Consider the following 21502-nt stretch of genomic DNA (forward strand, 5'->3'; position numbering starts at 1 on the left):
CAGCTCCTGCACACCCACCCACAGCCTGGTGATTGTACTCACACCCACTCACCACCATAGCCTCCAGCTCCTGCACACCCACCCACAGCCTGGTGGTTGTACTCACACCCACTCACAACCACAACCCTGCTTCTGCTCACACTGAAGTCCAGTTACACACATTCATTTGGCCTCCCACCTTAGCATCCCCTCACCCTCATACTCCTATGCGCGTGCATGCACACACGCACACACACACTTGCCGCCGTCCTCTACATGGTATCTCCACATTGCTTTGCCCAGTCATTCCTAGCATTGATTCACATGTGCATCCATGCTCTCAGCCCCCAACATGCATTCATACATGCTTGCACGCTCAGGGATATGTATGCACACACATACATGCTACTGGCATGGTTGGCCCTGCTTCAATTCTCATCTACCTGCTGAGGCACTCTCAGCCCCACACAGCATCCACTTATACCCATATGCACACACACATGCACACTCACGTGTAAGCAGCCCACACTCACAGCAGTGCTGTCCTCCCACCCCAGGCTGGTTGATCCCTGCCCCAGGCAGAAGGAGCGATGCCCAGCCCACCCTTGGCCTCTAGCTGTGCCCAGGAGCCGGGGCGGGCACGTGTGGGCAGGGTGGCACCTGATCCAGTGTGCCCACCTGGTGCACCATGCAGCTCTGCGCCCCTCCTGCCTCGGCCTGCAGCAATGCCTCTGCCTTGTGGAGGGGGGCACTAAAATACAAGCTCACCCGGGTCACCATTTTCTCTAAGGCCAGCCCTGTGCACACTCACATATCTTCAGCCCATGACATGCGTTCACACCTACTTACACACTCAGTTTGCCCACTGAGGTGCACTTATGCTCACGCTGAGCTGGGGTGCACTCACGCTCATGCTGTTTCCCAAGGCGTCTCCATGCCCTCACCCCTCTCCTTCTCGCACACCTCCATACTCATGCCCCCAGGTCCCTCTTGCCGTTTCTTACACGCTCTGATATATTCATGGCCCCCCAAAACCTCCCTTTAGGCTCAGGGTACCCTCAAATCAACCTAAGGCTGAATGCCAGTGAATGAATGGCAGCGTGCAGCGCCACCGCAGCTGGCGGCAGGGGGCCGGGCGCCCCCGGGGGCTGCGCGGCTCGGCTGGCTCAGCCACCGTGAGTCACCCTGTATCATTCAGCTAATTGTGTCTTCCTAAAAATACAGCTCCACCAGTGGCCTGGAAACTCCCACGGTCTGTGCTCTGCATCACTTCCTCCCCTGCCAGCAGGGAGGCAGCACCCAGGCTCTTACCGTATTTGCCTGCATACCACACACACATCCTCCCCCCAAAACATTAGCCTTCCAAAATTGGGGTGCATGCCTTAAGCAGGGAGGCAGATTTTCTTTCTGCTCAGAAGAGCAACAGCCGCATTTCAATTTGGGGAGTCAGTTGACGTGGTAGCTCAGGAGAATCTACCTGGTTCCTGCTAATTGCTCTTTACTCTGTAGGTGTTAATGACCCACTCTCTCTTTTAATGGCCTTGATGCTCCACCAATCCAGTCAGGCTTTCCACAGTTTTGCTGAAGACTTTGCAATTTAGCTAGTCCTGTCCTCTCTTCTCCCACTTGCACAGTCCTGCTGCTCTTTTCTGCGTGTGGCCATGACTCTTTTTTTCCTTCGTTCTCCTTTCCCAAAATCAAGACGTGGGCCTTATTTGGGGGGTGTGGTATGTGAGAATATATGGTATTTATCACTGGCTGGAGTCGGATGCCAGCACAGTGCCCAGAGCTGGGCAAGAACAGGTTCCTGCCCCGTTTTATTATCCAAATCCCATCCTGGGAGCATCATGGACTGGCCCCGTCTGATAGTCCAGGGGTGAAGGGAAGGGCAATTCCTTCCTGGCCCCTCCTGGTGTCATCTGCAACCTGAAGCAGGAGGATGGACGACCTGAATCATCCTCGTCTCTGCCAGGGGCTCTTCCTAGTCCTGGGAAATGACCAGGGGGTGGTTTTTTTCCTCAAACCTGTGCTAAGCTACTCGTCTCCATGGTGATGCGGTTTAATTAACGGCCAGGAAAGGAAAGGGCTTGAAGCAACTGCTCAGGAAATGATGGCAGATAGGACCAAACACATGGATATGCCCCTGGCAAAGGGCGTGATTGCTCGCTGATGGAGCTGGTGTGCAGAAAGGGCAATAGCCTACTATTGCTGTCTGGCAGTGGAGACTCTGCTTGAGGGGAAGGGGTCGGGGCTTGCGGTACCGGAGGCGTTGGACCGGACGTGTGCATGAACTCGGGAGCAAAGGCTGCTTTCCACGTGCGCCTGCTCTAGCTGATGTCCAGCCTGCGTCCTTATTAGTCCCGTGGGAGCTCCCAGCCACCCCTGCTCTGAGCCTGGGGAATTTAACCCTTCTCGTGCCGCGATCCCGACTGTCACTGATGCCAGCACTGGGTCCTGACAGTGATCCCTGGAGCCTCTTCTAATCCCCACCTCCATGACCTGGGACAGGGGAGAGCTCAGGACAGCAGAGCCCTGGGCAGGCCCTTGGCCAGGCCAGCTGGACTGGGCTCCCCCATGTGCCCGCAGTGCTGGGTGGTGCAGGGGCTGCGGGCCGGGAGCTCACCTTCGTATTTATACGCTGGCTTGTTCAAGGGGTCTGACAGGAAGCAGGAGCAGAACAGCGAGACGAGGGGCAGCTCCTTCATCTTCTCCTTGTAAGCTGTGGAGAGGCCAAGAGGAGATGCAAGTCGGCGTTAGGGCAGGGGAAGCACCACGGCTGGGAGAGCAAAGGGGCTGGGGTGCAGGCGGGGGGACCTGGCTTCAGGGGCCATGCAGAATGCAGCTGTCTCTGGGGTGGGGGGCTTGGCGTGGGACCCTGGTGCGACCTCCTGTCCTGTCCTCAGGGGATGAAACAGTAGCAGGGCTTGCTCCCCACTGCTTTCACCTATGCACGTGGGTGCCGGTGGGTCCAGTGCCATGGGGCTGGAGAGGCGATCCAGGGGCTTTCCTAGACCAGTGATTGCCTGTAACACCCATTTTGCACCCACTGTTCCCCGCTATTCCCTTCCAGCCCCGGGATCTCACAGGCAGCCAGCTCTCACACTGCTGCTGGAGGGAAACCGAGGCATAGAAAGATGAGGTGCCTTGCTGCAGACCACGCCGCGATGCAGCGGCAGAAGGAAGACTCAAACCTGGGGACAGCGGTGCCTCCGCGCTGTCTCCTGCTGGGGCCACTGCATGCTCTGCAGGGTGATGCCCATCCCCAGGGCTGCCCGCAGAGCTCGGGGCAGGGCTGTGACCTCATCACAGTGCCCAAGACCTCTCATGCCACTGCCCTGAATGCAAAGGATCATGGGAGACCTGGTTCTTCCCAGGGTACCGGCCAGTGGACGGCCCACTCTTTTCCACTCTGTGCCTCAGTTTCCCCCCAGCGGAAGTGCGAGAGTCGGCTGCCGGTGAGAGCCACTCTTTCCCCTTCCCCATCTCTTCCAGAGGGTGGCATTTGCTGTGATACGGGGGCAACGGGTGGGAGGTGCTGGGGGGGAGATGGACCAGGTGGGCAGGGGGCTTGGCGTGTCTGTGGGAAGGGGTGATGGGGCAGTCGTACCAGCCAGAGTCATGGTGCTGGAGGGGTGTCTTACGGTCCAGGAATCAAGCGCGGCAAGAAGGATCCTTGGGGTCTGGAGAAACAAGCAGGCGAGGTGGTTAGCACGGGGTCCAGCCTTCTCGGGGGATGCCGCAGGGCACAGAGGGGGCCAACCCAGGGCAGGAGCGTCCCAGCCAGGCTGGAGGGCTTCCAGCAGATCCTGTGTAAGGATTGCAGCTCTCACAGGGCCCCCGCAGCCCGGCACCTTTCACTTCGGCTTGGCCCGCTCGCCCCCAGGAATGCAAAGCACGCTGGCACCCGGGGGCACAGGACAGCCATGGGCACACAGGGTTACGTGCACCCCGTTGCACCAACCACGGACACGATGCACCCAGACCCTGCCACACCGGATACATGGGGGGGGATGAAGCATGCCAACGCGTGTACAAAACACGCTAATTCAGACATGCGTGCACACGTGCGGGCAGGCTCACTTAGAAGCCAGGGCCTGGAAGCAAGGCCCTTCGTGTATGCACGCGCATGCACACACCCACACCCACAAACGTGTGCGCGTGCGCATGCACCCACGCAGCCCCGGGGATACTGTGATACGTTCACTGACCCACCGTGCACGCTGCAGCTGGCCAACACCCCGCCCTGCATAACGACATGCTCCCTGACCCCCTCCTGCAGCTGGAAGGGGGCTGCTTCAACCGCCAAGATCCGATGCTGCAACCTGGCCGGTGCCCGGGCAGCTCTTCTCACCCCCTTACTGACCGTCTCCGGGAAAGCCCCTGCACCCCTCTGCCTCCCTACCAGCTGCCCGGGGCTCTCCGCTGGCGCGAGCCCTGGGCTGCAACTACATCCAGCCACGCTAAGTGGGTCACCCGGAGCCGAGCCGGGGAAGCACGGCACTTCAGTGCTTTCCCGGTGTCCCCCGTTCCAGATGGCTAATCACATCCGCCTGCCCTGGAGCCTGCGGCTGCCTTCGCAGCCCATTGCGCTTGACTGGCATTGATCCCCGGCCTGCTCCTAGGAGATGGCCCCGAAAAGAGGGCTTAAGAATAGCGATGCTCTGCCTAGCTGCAGAGCCCTTCCCCGGGGGAATCGCTGCCTTGTGACTCGCGGCCCCAGCCCCTCCGCCATCCATGGGAAAACCAGGTTAGAGAAGGGCAGGGGCTTCAGAGCCCACTGTGCCCCTCAGCCCACCCCCTCACCCAGCCTCCTCGGGGTGAAAACCCTGTCGGCTTCCAAAACCGAGTCTGCGGAGCTGCAAAATGCCCCCCTAAGCAATTGGCCTGGGGTCAGAGGGGAAGCAGAGGCCAGGCCCGCACACCCCAGCTGGCGTCATTCAGTGTCTTCTGCCAGCCCTGCCCTGCCCCGCTCTCTTCCAGCCCAGCCCTGACATGGCTTGCCCTTTGGGCAGCGGGGCTGGGAGCTACTGGGGGGGCTTAGCTAGCCAGGTCCTCGGGGCTTCGTGCCCTGTCACGCCCTGCTGCAAGGTGCTCCCTGGGTGGGCGAGGGTGATACCTGAGCTTGCTAATCAACCCCCGCCGCGGGGGCTGTTCCCTGGGAATGGGGGAGGCTGATTGCTCCCAGCAACGATAATCCATGGCGAGGCTCTGTTGTGACCCTCGAACTCAGCTCTTCCAGGGTGGGTTCAGAGCACGAATCGCCAGGTGGGTCATTCTGCCTCATGACGCACAAACGCTCATGCTACAGGCTTCTAGGATCACCTCTGCCACTGACTTTTCTCTCTGGCACTGGGCACCTCACTTTGCCTCAGTCTACCCGCTCCATGAAATGGATGCAATGGCATCCAGAGGGGATGCTGGGACTACAACAGCTGACTGGCTGTTTTCCATGGCTGGCTGTTTGGGGCACGAGGTTATCATATGTTGTGCAGGGCGCACCGGGGACCTCCGGTTGATTGGGAGCCCTAGAGACTGCCACCGTTTCAAGGCTAAGGGGGCACCGCAGACAGGCAGCACCACTGGGTGATGCTTACAAAACAGGGTAAATTGCTGGCTCCAAGTGCATGGAGAGATTAAGAAACAGGGGGAAGGCCCCACTGGAAGTCAGTGGCAGAGGCAGGGCCAGTGCTTTGAACCCTGGGGGTCCCAGAGACCACTCTGCCTGGCTGGGGCTAGGGCTGAGCTGGACTTGCCTAACTGGGATTCACCCACATCCATCAACCTGCCCCATATCCCACAGGGGTGTTTTTTACTGGGACCCCTGAGGCTAGCTGGAGCAGGGGCAGAGGGGTGAGACGCAGCCCTGGGTCTGGGGGCGGGGGTGGCAGCAGAGATGAGGCCGCGTCCTCGGGACGGCAGCAGCATCCGACGCCAGCGCTAGCTGTGACAGCGGAGGGCACCAGGCTGCAGCAGGCACAGCCTGGCACAGCCACCTGGTTGTGCGCGGGGACAATGGGCCCATTGTCTCCTCCAGCTGGGAGAGGGGCTGGGGCTGGTGTCAATAAGCAGCACGGGGAGGCCACGCGCCACCACCCCACTCCCCTTGCCAGGGCAGGGGAAGTCCAGGCTGGCTAGGCTGGCTGAGCCCATAACCAGGGGGCTTTCGGAGGGACTGTCTGGGTGTGCAGAGCAGCAAGGCAGGGGAACCAGGCTGTCCCATGAGCCCTGCGAGCGGTTTGGACCTGAGCGTTAAGTGCATGTCCCTGCCGGGCTGAAGCCTTGTGTGAACTCCGGCTGCGGTGGCCGCGGGCTCCCTCGGGGGGACCCAGTGCCGCGCCGCGGCACGCGGCTCCTCTGGCAGAGCGGGAGAGACCCACGGGCCTCGAGGCCCCGGGTGCGGCAGCCTGAGCAGACCCCGTGGCAGCTCGGGGGGTCCTTCCAGGGGGGCAGTCTCTCCAGGTGTGCGAGCACACACGCACATGTGGACACAAACACACATGCATGGACATGCACACATGTACACTTGCACACATGAACACATAGGCACACACGTGTATGCACATTCCCATGTGAATACATATGTGCACACAAACATATGCACACACATGCACATGCACACCTGTGCACACACATATGTACACATAAAGACATATGCACCCACATGTGCATATACGCACACATAAACACATGCACACGCATGTACATCCAGAAACACATATACACATGCACAAGTGTGCTCATGCACACATGCACAGATACATGTGCACACATGGACACACATGACCACATATGCACATGCACACACATGCACAAACACACACACACAAACACACGCGTGCACACAAACAGGTACACATGCACACATATATATGCCTACGTGCACACTCAAACACACATGTGCATGCATGTACACACATGCACACTCAACCACCTTTCTGCACACACATGCCCATATGCATACACACCCACACATGCACACACTCTAACACATACACACATGCACACACTCGCATACAGTCAAACGTATGTGAACACATGTATACACATGCACATCTGCATACACACACTCATGCACACTTACACACACCTGTACACACAAACACATGTGCACACACTTCTACACATGCAAATGTGCACGCAAACACATATGCAGACACATGCACACACATGCATACACACGCATGCACATGTGCACGCACACACACATGCAGACACACGTACACACATGCACACACACGCATGCACATGCGCATGCACACATTCACCGCTTGGGACAGAGCCGGCGACGCCCGGGGAGGGGCTGCCCCCCAGCCCACGCTGGGCAGGGCGCAGGGTGCAAGGCAGGGACCCCCGCTGGAAGCCCCGGGCCTGGCAGGCCAAGCCAAGCTGCCGGGGCCTGCCCGGAGCGCGGCTCCGCAGACGGCGGCCTTGCATAATGCTGCATGAGCTCATCGGGCTTGAACAATGAGGAGCTGCGCGCGCCTGGCAGTGATCTCACGCCGCGCCTGTCTCCGGCTGGGGGCCTCCGCCCTGCCCGGATCGGTGCACGCCTCTGCCGCGCGCACTCGGGACCCGGCGAAGGCTTCTCTGGCCGTCCTGCCTCCGTCCCGCACTGGCAGCCCCTGGCGGGGTGCAGGCCGGTGCCCCTCTCCAAGGAGCCTTGCAGCCTCCGGCTCTGATCCAGAAGATCTCCCTGTTGCACCCCCTTAAGCCCCGCATGGCAGCCTGCTGAGGATGCAGGGCTGGGGGGGACCCTGCCTGACCCCACTGGGGTGGGCAAGACCCCAGGCACACCAGCTGAGGTGTGGCAGGCAGGCAGCGATCCCTGCCCATCCCGATCCTCCTTCCGTTGGCTTGCTCCTGCCCCTGGGTGTATTCCCCTACAGCCCAGCTGCAGTCCGACCCTCCGGCAGGGGCTGGGCTAGGCGCGTACTCTGTCTTGACACCAGGGTGCAAGGCAGCAGGATCGGGCCCGGGGCATCTCTTGTGGGGCAGGGGAGGGAAGGAGGGTGGAGGCAGAGAGAGGAAAGTTTGGAGAAAAGAAGGACTGGATGGGGCGAGAAAGAGTCTCGCCGCGCAACTCGGGTGGAGAGAAAGCAAATGAGAAAGAGAGGGAGACAAATAGGACAGGGATAGACCGCTGGGACATTTAAGAGTAGACAGACAGACAGAAAGACATAAGGTGTGTATTAGGACAGATAAAGAGAGCATTAGGAAAAGTGGATATGAGGGAAGAGAAGACAAGCAAGCAAAAAAGAAAGAAAGAAAGGGCTGTAGTAGGGAGGATAAAGAGAGAATTAGAGGTGCTGCATGGGGACAGACAGACACAGAGAAGGGACCTTGGCGTCCTCTGGTCCACCCCCTGCATGAACACAGGAGATCAATATTATTTCTCCACCGAAGGAAGAAGAAGAAGAGAGAGGAAAGCCCCAGCCCAGTCTGAGCTGAGGGGCAGAGAGGCAGAGCCCCGAAGGCGGCAGGAGCAGACGCGTGGCTCGCGGGGCAGCGGGAGACGGGGGGGCAGATACCCCCGGGGACAGCCCGGCCGGCTGCGGCTGGACAGCCCGCCGTGGCGACACCGCTCCTGCCGGCCGTGGGTCCCGGGCCCCCGAGCAGCCCGGCCCGGGTGCGGAGCCCCGGAGGGCCTCGGCTCTGGCCCCCCGACTGCCACAGGTCCCTGGGCCCGGGGCCGCACTGGGCCGAGCCCTGGGGGAGCGCAGGCGTCCCGACGGAGCCAGCTGCACGGGGTGCCCGGTGCCAGAGGGGCACCGACCATCCTCTCCCCAAACCCGCGGCACCAAAGGGTGCAGGTCCTCCTGCTGCCTCGGTACCCAGGCGCCTGCCCTCCTGAGCTGCCCAGCGCCGGGCCTCTGCAGCCATCTCCCTCCCCCGCCAGCCCTTTGCCCTGCAGCTCCCCGGGGACTTACCCTCAAATCCAGCGCCCGGCTGCCGCTCCCAGCCCTACCTGCTCATTTAATGCTGCTAAGGACTGGCCCCAGCATCAAGCCCACTGCCAGGCTCTCACCATGACATCACCTCTGAGGCGGCTGATTGGCCGAGCCGAGGCCGCCAGCCGATTGGCCAGCATCTTTTCGGGGAGCAGGGATTGCCGGAGTAGCTCCTTGTAAAGCCAGGTAACGGGAGGGATGATGTCACACAAAGGAGCTATTTTCAGGCCGGGGTCTGGAGGGAGAAAGAGCAGGGGAAAGCAGAGGTGGATGGAGACAGCGAGGGCCGGAGGGAGGAAAAGCGGGGGTCCGGGCCTGGAGAAGGCAGCCCGTGCCCTGGCTACGGCTGGTACCGATGTTGCAGTGGCGACGGAGCCAGGATCGGGGCCTCGCTGTGCTGGGGTCAGCGCCCGCCCGCCCGGGTGCACCGGTGCCCTCTCCTGCTCTCCCTGGCGCAAGAGATGGGGAGATCTGCTCCAAAACCAGAGCGGGGAAAGGCTCCAGGGGCTGACCCGTCCGTGTCACTGGACTCGGGGGCATCGGGGCGGGCAGGTCCCTGGCTGCTGCCCCGGGTGGGGGACACAGAGGCAGGGGTGGATTTCCAGGGCTGGAGTAGGGGCGGGGGAAGACCCCACCCCGGGCACCATGCCTGCTCGGGGGCTGGGATGCAGCCCCGTGGTGCCGAATCTGCGGCAGCAGCATGGGCCAAATTCTCTGCTGGCACAACTGGGAGAGGGGGGCTACTGGGAGACCCTGGCCCATGCCATCTCCCACGTGGGCACCTACATGGCAACTGGATTCTCCAGGGCGCTGATGCCAGTCTCCAGTGCTACCCCTGAAGAAACAAGCCCCGCCCTCCTGTGGGTGGGTGGGGCTTACCGCCTCCGCTGCCCTAATGTAGACAGTCCCCCGCGTCTCCCCTGTGAGACCTCCCTGCTCCCCTTTCAAACCAGCCCCCGCGCGGTGGGTGGAAGCGCCCGCAGGGTTTAACAGCCTGGGCCGATGCGGCCGGCTGTCCTTGCCTGGCTCACCTGTCACCGCTGGTCCCGCTGAGGTCCTGGGATTTCGGCTTAGCTGATGTGGGGAGCTCCAGCGCGGCACAGCAAAGGCAAGAGAGGGGTTTAATTCTGGGCAAAGTTGGTAGCAGGAGGGGCATCTTCTTACCCCAGGCCCTAAAATCTCACACGGGCCCTACCGTGCTAGGCGCTGCACAAACCCAGGGCGGGAGGGCACCCCAGACGGCTGTTTCAATAGAAGCTGGGCAGGCGGGCACCCGGGCTGAGGCAGGACATCTGGGCAGGGGCTGGGTGAGACAATGCTCAAGGACCCGTCCGCCCTTCGGGGCCTGGGGTCCAGGCTCGGATAACCCTCGGGCAGAGGTGGGTCTGAATCCCCGCACACCTTGCCCCAGTCTCCCCCTTCCTGGGCAAGTGCTTGCACCGCCATGGGTCAGATCGGCCCCATGTAGGTGAAGGAGCCGCCCTGCACATGCAGGTGCATCTCTGCACACCCAGGCCCATCCCTGCACACCCAGGCCCATCTTTGCACACCCAGGCCCTTCCTGTTGTGAGAGTAGCTATACTTTAAAGACACTCCCTTACTTGGCAGGCTACAGGGGCTGGGCCTTGGATGATGGTCTCTGTGCTGCAGGCAGACAAAGGATCTGCTGATGGCTTGCCCACCGCTCCACAAATAAAGCGTCTGGTTAATTCGTCTCATTTGCATATGCCTGTGTTTATTGACCCTGGTGATTGCTCCAGTTATTGGGGGGAGGGGTTGCGGGGCAGGGACTCGCCAAGCAGGGCATGAAGGGGGCAGCCGATGTCGCTGTTTGGACAGGCGGGGGACCTGGCAGGAAAGTGGGGTTTAATGACTGGCACGTGCTGGACTCCATCGTTAAACCACTGGTCTGCAATCACGGGGGGCAGGGAGATGGGAAGGGGGGCCGGGGGGGTGGATTCATCCACGTGGAGCCCAGATTGGGTCCATCTGAGCCCTGCCAGCTGCCTGGGAGATGCAGGGCAAAGCAGAGGTGTTCACCCCCAGCCAGAAATACTGTGTGTGATGCTCAGGTGCTGCACATGTCTGGGGACTGCTCCAGAGCAGGAGGGCAGAGCTGTGCTCAACCCAGGACCACGGGGCACTGGTGGGATGGGGGCACTGGGTCCAGTGGGCATGCACTAGAGCCGCAGGGCAGGGCCCAGGGGGCACCGGCGGGGAGAGATGCAAGCAGGGAGATCCAGCCTGCGCTCTGCGGTGCTTCGCTCAGCCTCATCCATCACTCCTTTCCGTCAGCGCCGGTCCATGGGGCTTTGTGCTGGAGACAATGTGCTCAGCGGGAGACAAATGAGCAGCAGGCAGGGCCAGGCCCGGGGAGAACAAAGGAATTGGAGAGCAGGGGTGGGCGTGGGGGCGCCGGCCTTGCTTTGGCACCCAGGCCTGGGGTGCCCACGGATGAGCGTTCGGCACAGGCCTGCTGCATTCAGCGGAGAGCCCGGGCATGCCTGTTGCATGAGATATGGGGCATGCAAAGGTGCATGCCTCCGTTCAGGTCTGGGACCCCCTTGGAAAATGCCAGCTCTGAGCTTTCACGTGGTTTTTGACTCCGGAACCGTGCTAGAGCTATTCTTCTGCCGCAAAGCGCTCAGCCGGCCCCCAGCAGGGCAGGGGGGCTGGACATGCTGCACTCCTGTGGGAAATCTCTGGGTTTAGCTTGTGGGCCCTGCGCAGGGGCTTGCTGATCTTCCGTGGCATGCCGGGGCCGCCTGGGGAAGCCCTCACAGGGCCCTGATTGAGAAGCACGGCAGCACTAGTGCAAATTAAATTCTTTGCTTGCACACACCCACACACGTGCATCCTCATGGATACACGCCTGTATGCTTGTCTACACATGCATGCTCACAGGTACACACAGGTAGGCTTTAGACACATATGTGTAGGCATGTGCTCATGGATGCTTATAGGCACGCACATGTGCACATATGCCCATAGATACACACACCTGCTCATGGATATACACATGTGCTTATAGGCACACAGGTGTACATGCATGCTCATGGATATACACACCAGCTTATTATCCTCTGTGTTCATGGATACACACACATGCTTACAGACACACGTGTATATACACATATTCTTATAGGCACATGTGTGTACACACACATGCTCATGGCTATGTATACATACTTGTTAACCCACAGTCTCATGGATACACATACATGCTTATAGATACACATGTATACACACACGTGCTCATGGATCTACACACATGCTTATCCACACACAAGCTTATAGACATAATGTGCATGCACACACGATATACATACTGAATATATGCTCACGCATGCATGCGCACATCCAACACGCACACCCAACATCGGTTCACCTATTTGCATACACATGCACCCCCCCATGCAATATACCTACCCAATATGTGCTCACATGCACATGTCCATACACATACACATACCAAATATGGGCACATATGCACCCCCCGTATATGTACGCACACTTGTAGAATATGCACACTGAATACACACACACACAACATACATCCAGCAAGTGCTTACCTATAAGTATGTGCACACACTTGCCCTTACACAAAATACCTCCTCAATATGTGTTCGCATGTGCACGCACACACATACCCGTGCACATGCCTGATACACTTGCATGCATGCATAGACACACTTTATGCACACCCAGCATGTGCACGCATATATACACATGCCCCCCAACCATTCCTGCATACGGCAGCTTGTACTGTGTGGCACTCACCCCGCGACAATTGAACCTTGATCCGTGCCCACGGATGAGCTCACATTCTCTGCTCTGGAGTCAGCGTTTGGCAGGGCCAAGGGGCTGTTGGGTTAACCAGGATGGGCTGGGGCAGAGGCAGCAGCTGGGAGCCTCTACAGCAATATACCTAATAGCTGCCCAGCCGGGCATGAGCATGGGAACCAAGCCCTGCTTTCCCTGCCTCCTCTCTGTAGCCTCTGAGTGCCCATAACCCCTTTCAACAACCAGCACAAGCTTCCTTCTCCTGAAACCAGCCCCCTACCACTGACCCTTACCAGCAAGCCTGAAGCCCAGAGGACAAATACAAGACCTCCCCTGCACTCGGAGCAGGGAAGAAGACGGCTCTCTGCCCCAAAGAGCTTCCAGTCATGGCATATGGGGCTGTCCCTTCCATTTAGGGACAGACCGAGCCTTATTGCTGCTTGTTCTGGGCTAGACGTAGTGGCCATCTCAGCAGGGCTTGGCTGGAGATTCAGAGCTATGTTCTCTCCCGGGAACCAGCTCTTCCAGGGGTGTCCTTTCACATCCCGTCTGCCCCGTGGCCCCTCGGCCTCAGTATCCCACATGGCCCCTGCTCCTCACTTATTTTGCCTCCTTGCTGGTCCAGACTCCATCACTGACTGCTCCAGCTCTCGATGTGCATGTGGGAGAGTCCTTCTTTGCTTGACCCCTTCTCCATTTCCCACCTGGGAGGCCCTCCAAAAGCTTCTGTGCAACCCGTGGAAACCTCTCTTCAAAGACACCCAAGCTGCGTGAGGATGTGGCAAGCCCCATGTATCGCTGCCTCCATTTCCCCAACGGCAGTTCTGCTCTGCACCCACCCTTGGATCTATATTGCTCCCCGCTGCAACCTCCTTGTCAACCCTCCAGTGCACCCATGCCTGGTGATGTTGTTTTCTCTCCATGCTCGGAGATCCCAGAGGAGGAAGGTAATGGCTAATGCAGGCCTCGGTGAGTGTTGGATATTATTGTTGTAGCCGCGATGGCTCAGGGAATATGCAGTATCACTTCCCTCAGTACTTGAGAGGGGCCCGTCATCGTTGCTGTCTCTTGATGCTCCTCATGACCCGCGTAGCCCGTGGGGAGAGGTTTTCAGCAACGCATCCAGGAGTCTTCTTGGTCCTAGTTGCCTTCGCTCTACTGGGATGCATGAGCTGTGGGGCACACCGTTCTCGTGCCTCAAGGCCAAAAGAATAATTCAGCTCATTAATATTTGAAGTCACCTTCCCTGGCTGGTCATTTGCTGCCCATCCATCATGGAAAATTCAGGTCATGCGGCAGGTTTGGGTTGGGGGACTTCTGTGAGCTTTTCATGATATGAAGATTTTGTTGGAAACTACAGACCCAGCATTCACTAAGGCAGAGTGGCCCCTTGGAGACTAACTTGTTCAGACAGGCAGAAGCTTTCGTAAGCACCAACCTGCTTCATCAGATGCCTATGAACCAGTTAGTCTGTAAGGTGTCCCCTGTTGGACTCTATCGGGGTGGTCAGAGGTGGAGTAGTGCCAGTCACATCAGACTCCCTCAGTTTGGGTGGTCTAGGTGCTGCCAGGATACCACTGGTGAGACTGTACAATGACTCCTCCTAACGACCTCATTAGTTGTAATAAAGAGACCACAGGCTCTGGTTCTCAGTCACACGGGGCCCTTGGACATGTGACAAAGGGCCCTTGTACACGTGATGTAATTGCCCCTTTTAGCAGATTAGTTGCCCTTTTTAGCAATTTAATTGCATAACAGTGTACACATTCAGTGGCATATTATGATTAAGTTTTGTAACAGCGTACACCTTTGGCAGCAGATTTCGATTTAACTGACTTTTTATGTAGCAAAGTAAAACACATCCTATGATTTTAGTCTGCTATGTAACACATTGCAGTGATATTCGTCATGTGTACAAGGGCCCATCGACTCCTTGAGGTTTCTTGTTTGCAAGCAACCCTAGACACTAACATCATGCCCCCATTTTGGCTCGGCACTAGCCAGGTTTGTCTGTTGAACACGGCTCTGTCATGCAGGAGGGCCCCTAGTCTCTGAGGTTCCCGGGCTCCCTTTTAGACAGTGATCAAAGCAACATCACGTTTGCACCCCCTCGTTCTCACCAATCACACAACATGTTTAGGGGACGTCATTCATACCCAGTTCTCACCAGACATCGTGACCTTCCCACCAGATAGAAGGGGCCTGTTTACCAGGACACCATGAACTCTGTTTTTGTGTCTTGTACCCACCTTATTCCCTGGTTTCCGTCCATCGGCCTTCTGAGGTGCCTAGAATAATACAAATCCTTAATATTTACTAATGCTCCTCAGTTTCCCAGCGTTTCCGCCCTAGGCCATACATGGTGTGCTTGTCAGTCACCAAGGTCTAGGTCACTGTTACTGAGACCTACTTTGGTTCGGGCTGCAGTCTCTTAGCCCTTCACTTTGAAAGGGTCCACTCCAAGGCCAGGCCAAGTCCCTGCAGAGGGCCAGAATCACCCCACTATCAGTTACACCAGTTTAAGTGCTGTGTTGTCCCCAGCTTCACCCGGGGTAGCCGCTGGCTCAATGCAAACGGGCTACTACAATCCCCCACCCTGCTTACCACTTAGTAATAGCAGCCAGTGGTTTCCTGACCTGGAGTAAGCTGCTCTTCTGTCCACATTGGATCTGGGGGCAATACGCAGCTCTGCAGGAAACCGGCATAAATTGCACCAGAGTCAATGGGACGTACGTCCAGTCCTGGAGTGGCTGGGAGTAAGTCAGCAGCCGAAAGGAGCCCCAGTCCTAAAGCAGTGGGGCTGGAAGGGACCTGCCAACCCCTGCCAGAAGCAGGATTAGCCCTGTCCAGACTAATCAGATGAGAAGCAATCTGGAGCCACGAGAGGCAAAGCACCCTCATCCTCGAGGGGAACGAGTAACGTCTGCTGCCTCGCGGCTGCCAGCTTCTACCCCAGCCTTCGAGGCATGCTGCCAGGGGATTTCTCACTGGGTCCCCTGCAAGCAAGTCCCCTATTCCCAGGGATTTCCCCACCTGCTTGCAAACACCGCGGATCCTGGGACGTCTCATGACACATCCAGGCCCATAGGAGGGAACCCAAGATGTCTGGTGAGCCAGAAGCCGGCCCCAGCCCACGTGGCCTCGAACCCTGCACCAGCAGGGCCCGTGTCCACGCTCACATGCATCATGCAAAGCACATGTGTTGTCCCACCGGCTTTGACCAGCCAGACACTTAAAGTAAACTGGGGTTAAAATGCTCTGGACTGGGTGTGCACATGGGGCCGGGAAGAACCGATCCGGGGGAAGCACAGTCATAGAGATGGGCTGAACGTTGGTCCCGAATATGATGAGAGCCACAGGCCCTCTCGCTGTTGAGAGCTGGGCTTTGGGATATGCCAGCAGCCTGTATCCTGGTGGTGCTGGGCGCTCTGGAGCTCAGACCTGGGGACAGTCCTCAGGGCAAAGACCACCCGAGAGTCGCAGAGCCCAGGCAGCTGCTGAGCAGAGGTGACGTGACCAGGGCAGCCAGGTGCATCGGTTTCACCGCACCTTCGTCAGACCCTGAAGGTACGTCCATGGCTGGGGAAATCTGTGCAAACCGGAACCAGAAATCCAGTGTTTTGGCCGGCTCCATCCCGGTCTCTTGCAGCAGCCAGGTCCATGGGTCTGTTTCTGGGGAAAAGGGTCATTCCCACCCTCCCATCCCTGAGGAAGGGGTTCACGGCCCTGCAGGAAGCTCCATGGGGGGGTGGGGAGAAAGGGAGAAGAAATCTTTTTCGGAGCAGAGACCAGGCCCTGCGTGTTGCTAATCTCGGTGCATCCAGATGGCAAAAGACAGCCTCTGCGGGACAGGCTGGCAATTAACCCACGCGCCAGGTGGGAAAAAGGAAGGCTTCCCATCCCTGCTTTACAGCTGGGGGATTACAGATCAGAGTCCAGCCCCTTATCAAGAGCCTACGGGCACTGCTATTCCACCCTGAACAGCCATCTGTGCTTCCGCTCTGGGCACACGCCGTCACCGCAGCCCTCAGATGAAGTCACAGGCGCCAGCAGCAGCGAGGAGGAGGAGGATGGCACCATTTGAATTTGCTGATTTTCCAGGATTGAGCAGTATTTGGGGTGGCAAAGGGGTGGGAGCAGACCAGGGTCCTGAAGGGAGTCAGTGGCGGATGCAGCATCGCCGCCCTGGGCTGTGCATGCCCGTGCAATGCACTAGCGTGGTGATAGCCTCCCAGCCCCAGTGCTGCTGTTATTGCAGGAGGGGGGAGGCGCTCTTGGATACCACTGGGCTTTGCACAAGCAGGGGGTTTCCAGCCTCACTTTGCCCGTGTGGCTGGCAGGGAGTTACTGCCTAGCACACGCGACGCCTGCCCCTGGGCCCAGGGACACGAGGGTGGTGATGGGGGTCTGTCACCAACACGGAGCTTTGTCAGGTGACTCTGTCCCAGCTGGAAAGGCCTCAGCACATACACATGCATACATGCACGCGCACACACCCATACACCCACACACACGTACAGGCATGCAGACACACAATGCATGCATGCATACATGGGTACACACACATGGACATGCACCACACACTGCATGCACGTGTGCACACACACACTGCATGTGTGCACACAAACACACAGTCATGCGCACATGAGCACACACACAATGCATGCGCACACACACAAACACACAGAGGCATGTGCACGTGTGCACGTTCACACACAATGTGTGCGTGCACACAGGCATGTGCACATGCATGCACACACAAAGTATGCACAAAAACAAACAGGCATGTACACACGTACACACACTGTATGCATGCATACATGCAATCACACAGGCATGCAGATATGCACGCACGCACACAATGCATGCATGCACATGCACATATATGCACACATACCATACAGTGCATGCACATACACGCACATGCACACAAACTTGTGTACATGTGCACACACTCACATGCACACACAGTGCATGCATGCACACCCACACACACACACACACACACACGCACACACACAATGCATGCCCCGCCAGTGCCATCCATCCCTTCTTTCCCTTCCTAAGTGTCACAGCTTTTAGGGTACAGGTGTATGGGGCAGGGGTGTGTGTGCAGGTGTGTGCGTGCACGTGTGTGCACACATTTGTGTGTGCATGTATGTGTGCATGCATGCATGTGTCTGTGTGTGTATTGAGAAGGCTCCTCCACCTTCCAGCCTCCCCCCAGGCAGCAGTTCATCCCTGTTAGACTTTTTAACAGGCTCCTGGATGGAGGAGAGAGCTGGAAAAGGGAGCTGCCCGTCTCCTGATTGGGCCCTGATGACATCATGCTACCAAGGGGAGCCAGTGGGAAGCCACTTTGCCTGTTTAAAGCTTCTCCGGTCCCTATAAATCTAAATTTGCAGGGGGGAGGAGGGTGACAGCATTTTAATTACAGCCTCATGCGTGGCTCAGCCCCAGGCCTGGGCAATGGCAGGCCAGCGATGTCTTTGTTCCCGGCGTGCTGGGAAATCTCCTATTCTGCTCACAACCTGGCCGCGCCTGTGGGCCAGCGGGGATGACATCATGGCAAGCAGCGTGTGATGCGAATGAGAAAGAACCGAGCCTGGGCTGAGCTGCGCCGAGGCCCCGGGCACCACGGGAGCCGGCGGTGCGGGGAGGGCAGGAGCCCGGCCTGGCTGGAGGGGCCGGCGGCTGCAAGGAGAGCAAGCCCAGAGCGGTCTGCAGGCCTCTGCTCAGAAGGAAGAGAGGGGAGAGGCTTGCCCGTGGTCTCAGAGCATCCTCTGTCTCCGGCAGCTGCAAGGGGCATCAGAGCAGGGTTTGCCCCTGGGATGCTTTTTATCTCCTGGCCCCGATGGGATTGCTACTTCCCCTCTCCTCTTTGATCTGGGGCTGAGTGTGGATGCACGCGGCTTCAGAGGAAAGCAGCACACTCACACACACGCACGCGCGCGCGCGCACACACACGTGCATGCACACGTACGCACGCTGTAAAGGATGCTGAACTGTGGCAGAGAAGCCCTGAAGCCTTCGCTGGGCTGGAGCACTGCAGTGGGGCATCAAGGCACAGCACCATCCCTGGGTCCACGGGACCAGTGTGGGCAGTGGCTTGGGGGTGCTCCCATCAACCCAACCCACTCCTGTGTCTGGCCTCCCTCGAGAGGGCTCCAGACGAGACCCCCCGCACCCCCAGCATCCCGCGACTGCCTGGCGAGAGGCAAAGGATGCTGCTATTGGCCTTTGCAGGAAGCGTAGAGGTTGCTAAGAGGCTGCCAGTTGGCCTTGGCCTTGGTCTTGACCAAATTCAGAGCCTGATTCTGACACCCAGGCCCAGTGAAAAGGCAACAGCCAAGAGCAGCAGGCAGGAAAGAGCTCCCGGTCCTTGTCGACCTCCCGGTGTACATTGGCCAGGAGAGCGTCATCTTGGTGCCGCCTCAAGGTTAATCTCAGTGATGGTAAGAGCCTACTACTGGGGCCCTGTTACTGGAAATGCTCCTTTAGCTTCATCTCCTTTCTGCTGCCAGGCCTAGGCTGGATGCCCACCGTGGCCTGCGTGGAGGGAGCTCCCTAGTAGGGCACTGCGGGGTGCCCTCCGAGCTGGGCCGGGGCTGTGGAAACTCAGCGAGTTCACAGGGAGAGGAGGAAAGAGGACAAGGAGCACTCATTTCTCCGCCCGGCTCTGCCAACCCCCTGAGGTCCTGCTACCAAAATCACCCTCTTCCAATAAAAGGCAGCAGGGGCTTAGGGGGCCACTGGGTGCATCTACACATGCACAGTAATGTAAGTTACTGCACAGTAACCTAAAACTACATGTGCACGCCCATACTGCGCAGTAACTATGGTGATTTATGCCAACTTGCATGATGCAGGTATCAAATTTACACCCAATTAGTTAGTGCACAGTCACACTGTGTGTGCGGACTGACTTGCGACTAACTTTAGTCTAACACCAGGCCTGGAAAGGAGAGGATCAAATGGCAATAAAACATCTGGGGCTTGTGGCCACCAGATGCGGTGGAAGCTGTGAGTTCAGCCAGATCCACCAAGGGAGTGGAGACGTGCTTGGAGGAAAGGGGCATCAGTCACTACTGAGCTACAGGCCAGAGCTTCCCCCAAAGACCCTGTATCAGGAAAGCTACGGACCTGAATGGCTACAAGGATGGACCCCGTGCATTGGAGGGACTATGCAGAACGGAGCTGCCTTGTGATGACTCTTGCTGCGCTGTTAACCTCGGCACCAGGGGGGTCCAGCTGCAGTCCAGCTCTCCACCTGGTCAACCGGCTGCCTGGCCTGCTTGGGGCATCACAAGGCTCATATCCAGGGACTCCTACTCCAAAAACACATCCCAAGAAGGAAACCTGTTTGCAGGGGAAGCCACAGAAACTTTCCAATGGAGCTCTGTTACCAGTGGGGGGACATGTCCACCTGCAGATGTCTCGGGCCACACGGGCCACCCCCAGCACCCTTCCAGACGGGCTTGGAAAAGTGGATCTGTGATTTGCCAGGTCCTGCTTAGTAGACGAACCTCCTCTCCTGCACTGGGAGCTTGGAAAGGAAATTTCCAGAGCTGGTCACCACTGTCCTAATTACAGCAAGTTCTTGCTTCCTTAGGGGAAATACCAAAAAAAGAAGGGAAGACTGTTTAACTTTCATTATAAAACCACAGGGTAAGACTATGCAGACTATTCCCCTTGTCAATCAAGTTGCCGTCATAACCAGAGACCGTCCCCACCACCCCAATGCCCTTCACGTGGTCGCACTGTTAGGACGAGCTGGCCGTCTCCCACCGTGCCGAGCTCCCTTGAGGTTACATCATGGATGCATCTGGGATGGTTTGGACAGGGCTGATCCTGCCTCAGGTAGGGGTTAGGCTGGATGTGACCTTCAGTCACCTCTACTCCAACTCCTGCCCTGCCTCTTGCAGGGAAACCAGCTGTCTGCACTTCAGGGCTAGGGACAGAAATGACACAGAAGTTGGTGTAAGTGATTGGAAACCGGTTCAAATCTGTAACCCAACAGAAGTTCAGTGCACGTAAACCACTTTCAAAATGGCCCAAACCAGTTTAAGATAAACCTGGATGGATATGGTACCAGATTTAACCCATTTAGATTCAACTGGTTTATTGAACTTCTGTCCTAGACCAAAGTGTAACACGGGTAGTTTGTTCACTGCAGCTCCTGTTAGCAACAACATCAAGTGCTCCCCCCACCCCCACCCTGTGCAGAAGTGGAAACGGAGAAGGACATCTACCACACCTGCCCCCCCACCCCCAAATCAGTCCCGCAATATTGGGGTTCCTGTTTTAAGTGGGGAAGCTGGTTCTCCAGTCGGGATAGGAGCTCCCTGCTTTGACACCTGTTCCACCCAGCAGCTGCTGTTGCGTTGCTATTCAGGCAGCTGAGGGAGTCAGTCCATAGTAAGGCTCATTGTCCTTCCATTTCCTCCCTCTTTTAATGGTTTTAATGTTCCTCTCATCAAGCCAAACTTCCTTGTAGCAGTTTTCTGTCTGCTAGCTGCTCCGGGTCCCTCTTCTCCTAATTCACCGCCTTGGTGACTCTTGAGCAAGTTTAAAAATCATAGGTTAGTGGCTATTGTCAACAGTTCATAGAAACAGGATGTTGGCTGCTTTGAGCCCCCTTCTTTCCCCATGCCAGGTTCAGGCGTGATGCCTTGTCTTGTGTCTGGGATGACTGCCGTTTTGTGTAGTTCTGGATAATGCGTTTGTCTGGGATAGTTTGGAGAGGGCCGATCATGCCTCAGGCAGGGGGCGGATTAGATGTGACCTCTGGA

General features: G+C 57.8%; 1 protein-coding gene and 1 long non-coding RNA gene across 5 annotated transcripts in view; both read right to left on the reverse strand.

The window, feature by feature from the left end:
• Positions 1-9015, reverse strand: part of STMN4 (stathmin 4) — a 12585-nt gene extending 3570 nt beyond the window's left edge. For 2 of the 4 annotated variants that reach the window (XM_019537250.1, XM_019537249.1), the window contains exons 1-3: positions 8907-9014; positions 3587-3659; positions 2603-2698 (exon numbers count right to left, since the gene is read on the reverse strand). In XM_019537250.1, the coding sequence (XP_019392795.1) occupies positions 2603-2698; positions 3587-3599 (109 nt within the window). In that variant the 5' untranslated portion in view covers positions 3600-3659; positions 8907-9014. Of the gene's footprint in view, positions 1-2602; positions 2699-3586; positions 3660-8906 lie in introns of all 4 variants that reach the window. The other 2 variants (XM_019537247.1, XM_019537248.1) reach the window with 1 other exon arrangement.
• LOC109311549 overlaps positions 1-20653 on the reverse strand; it is a 25001-nt gene extending 4348 nt beyond the window's left edge. The window contains exons 1-2 of the long non-coding RNA XR_002101534.1: positions 20642-20653; positions 19633-19635 (exon numbers count right to left, since the gene is read on the reverse strand). This is a non-coding gene — a long non-coding RNA (uncharacterized LOC109311549). The remainder of the gene's footprint in view (positions 1-19632; positions 19636-20641) is intronic.
• Between the last annotated feature and the right edge of the window lie 849 nt (positions 20654-21502).

This window comes from Crocodylus porosus, unplaced genomic scaffold (genome assembly GCF_001723895.1).
Source record: "Crocodylus porosus isolate Cpor-Errol unplaced genomic scaffold, CroPor_comp1, whole genome shotgun sequence".
Taxonomy (NCBI): domain Eukaryota; kingdom Metazoa; phylum Chordata; order Crocodylia; family Crocodylidae; genus Crocodylus; species Crocodylus porosus.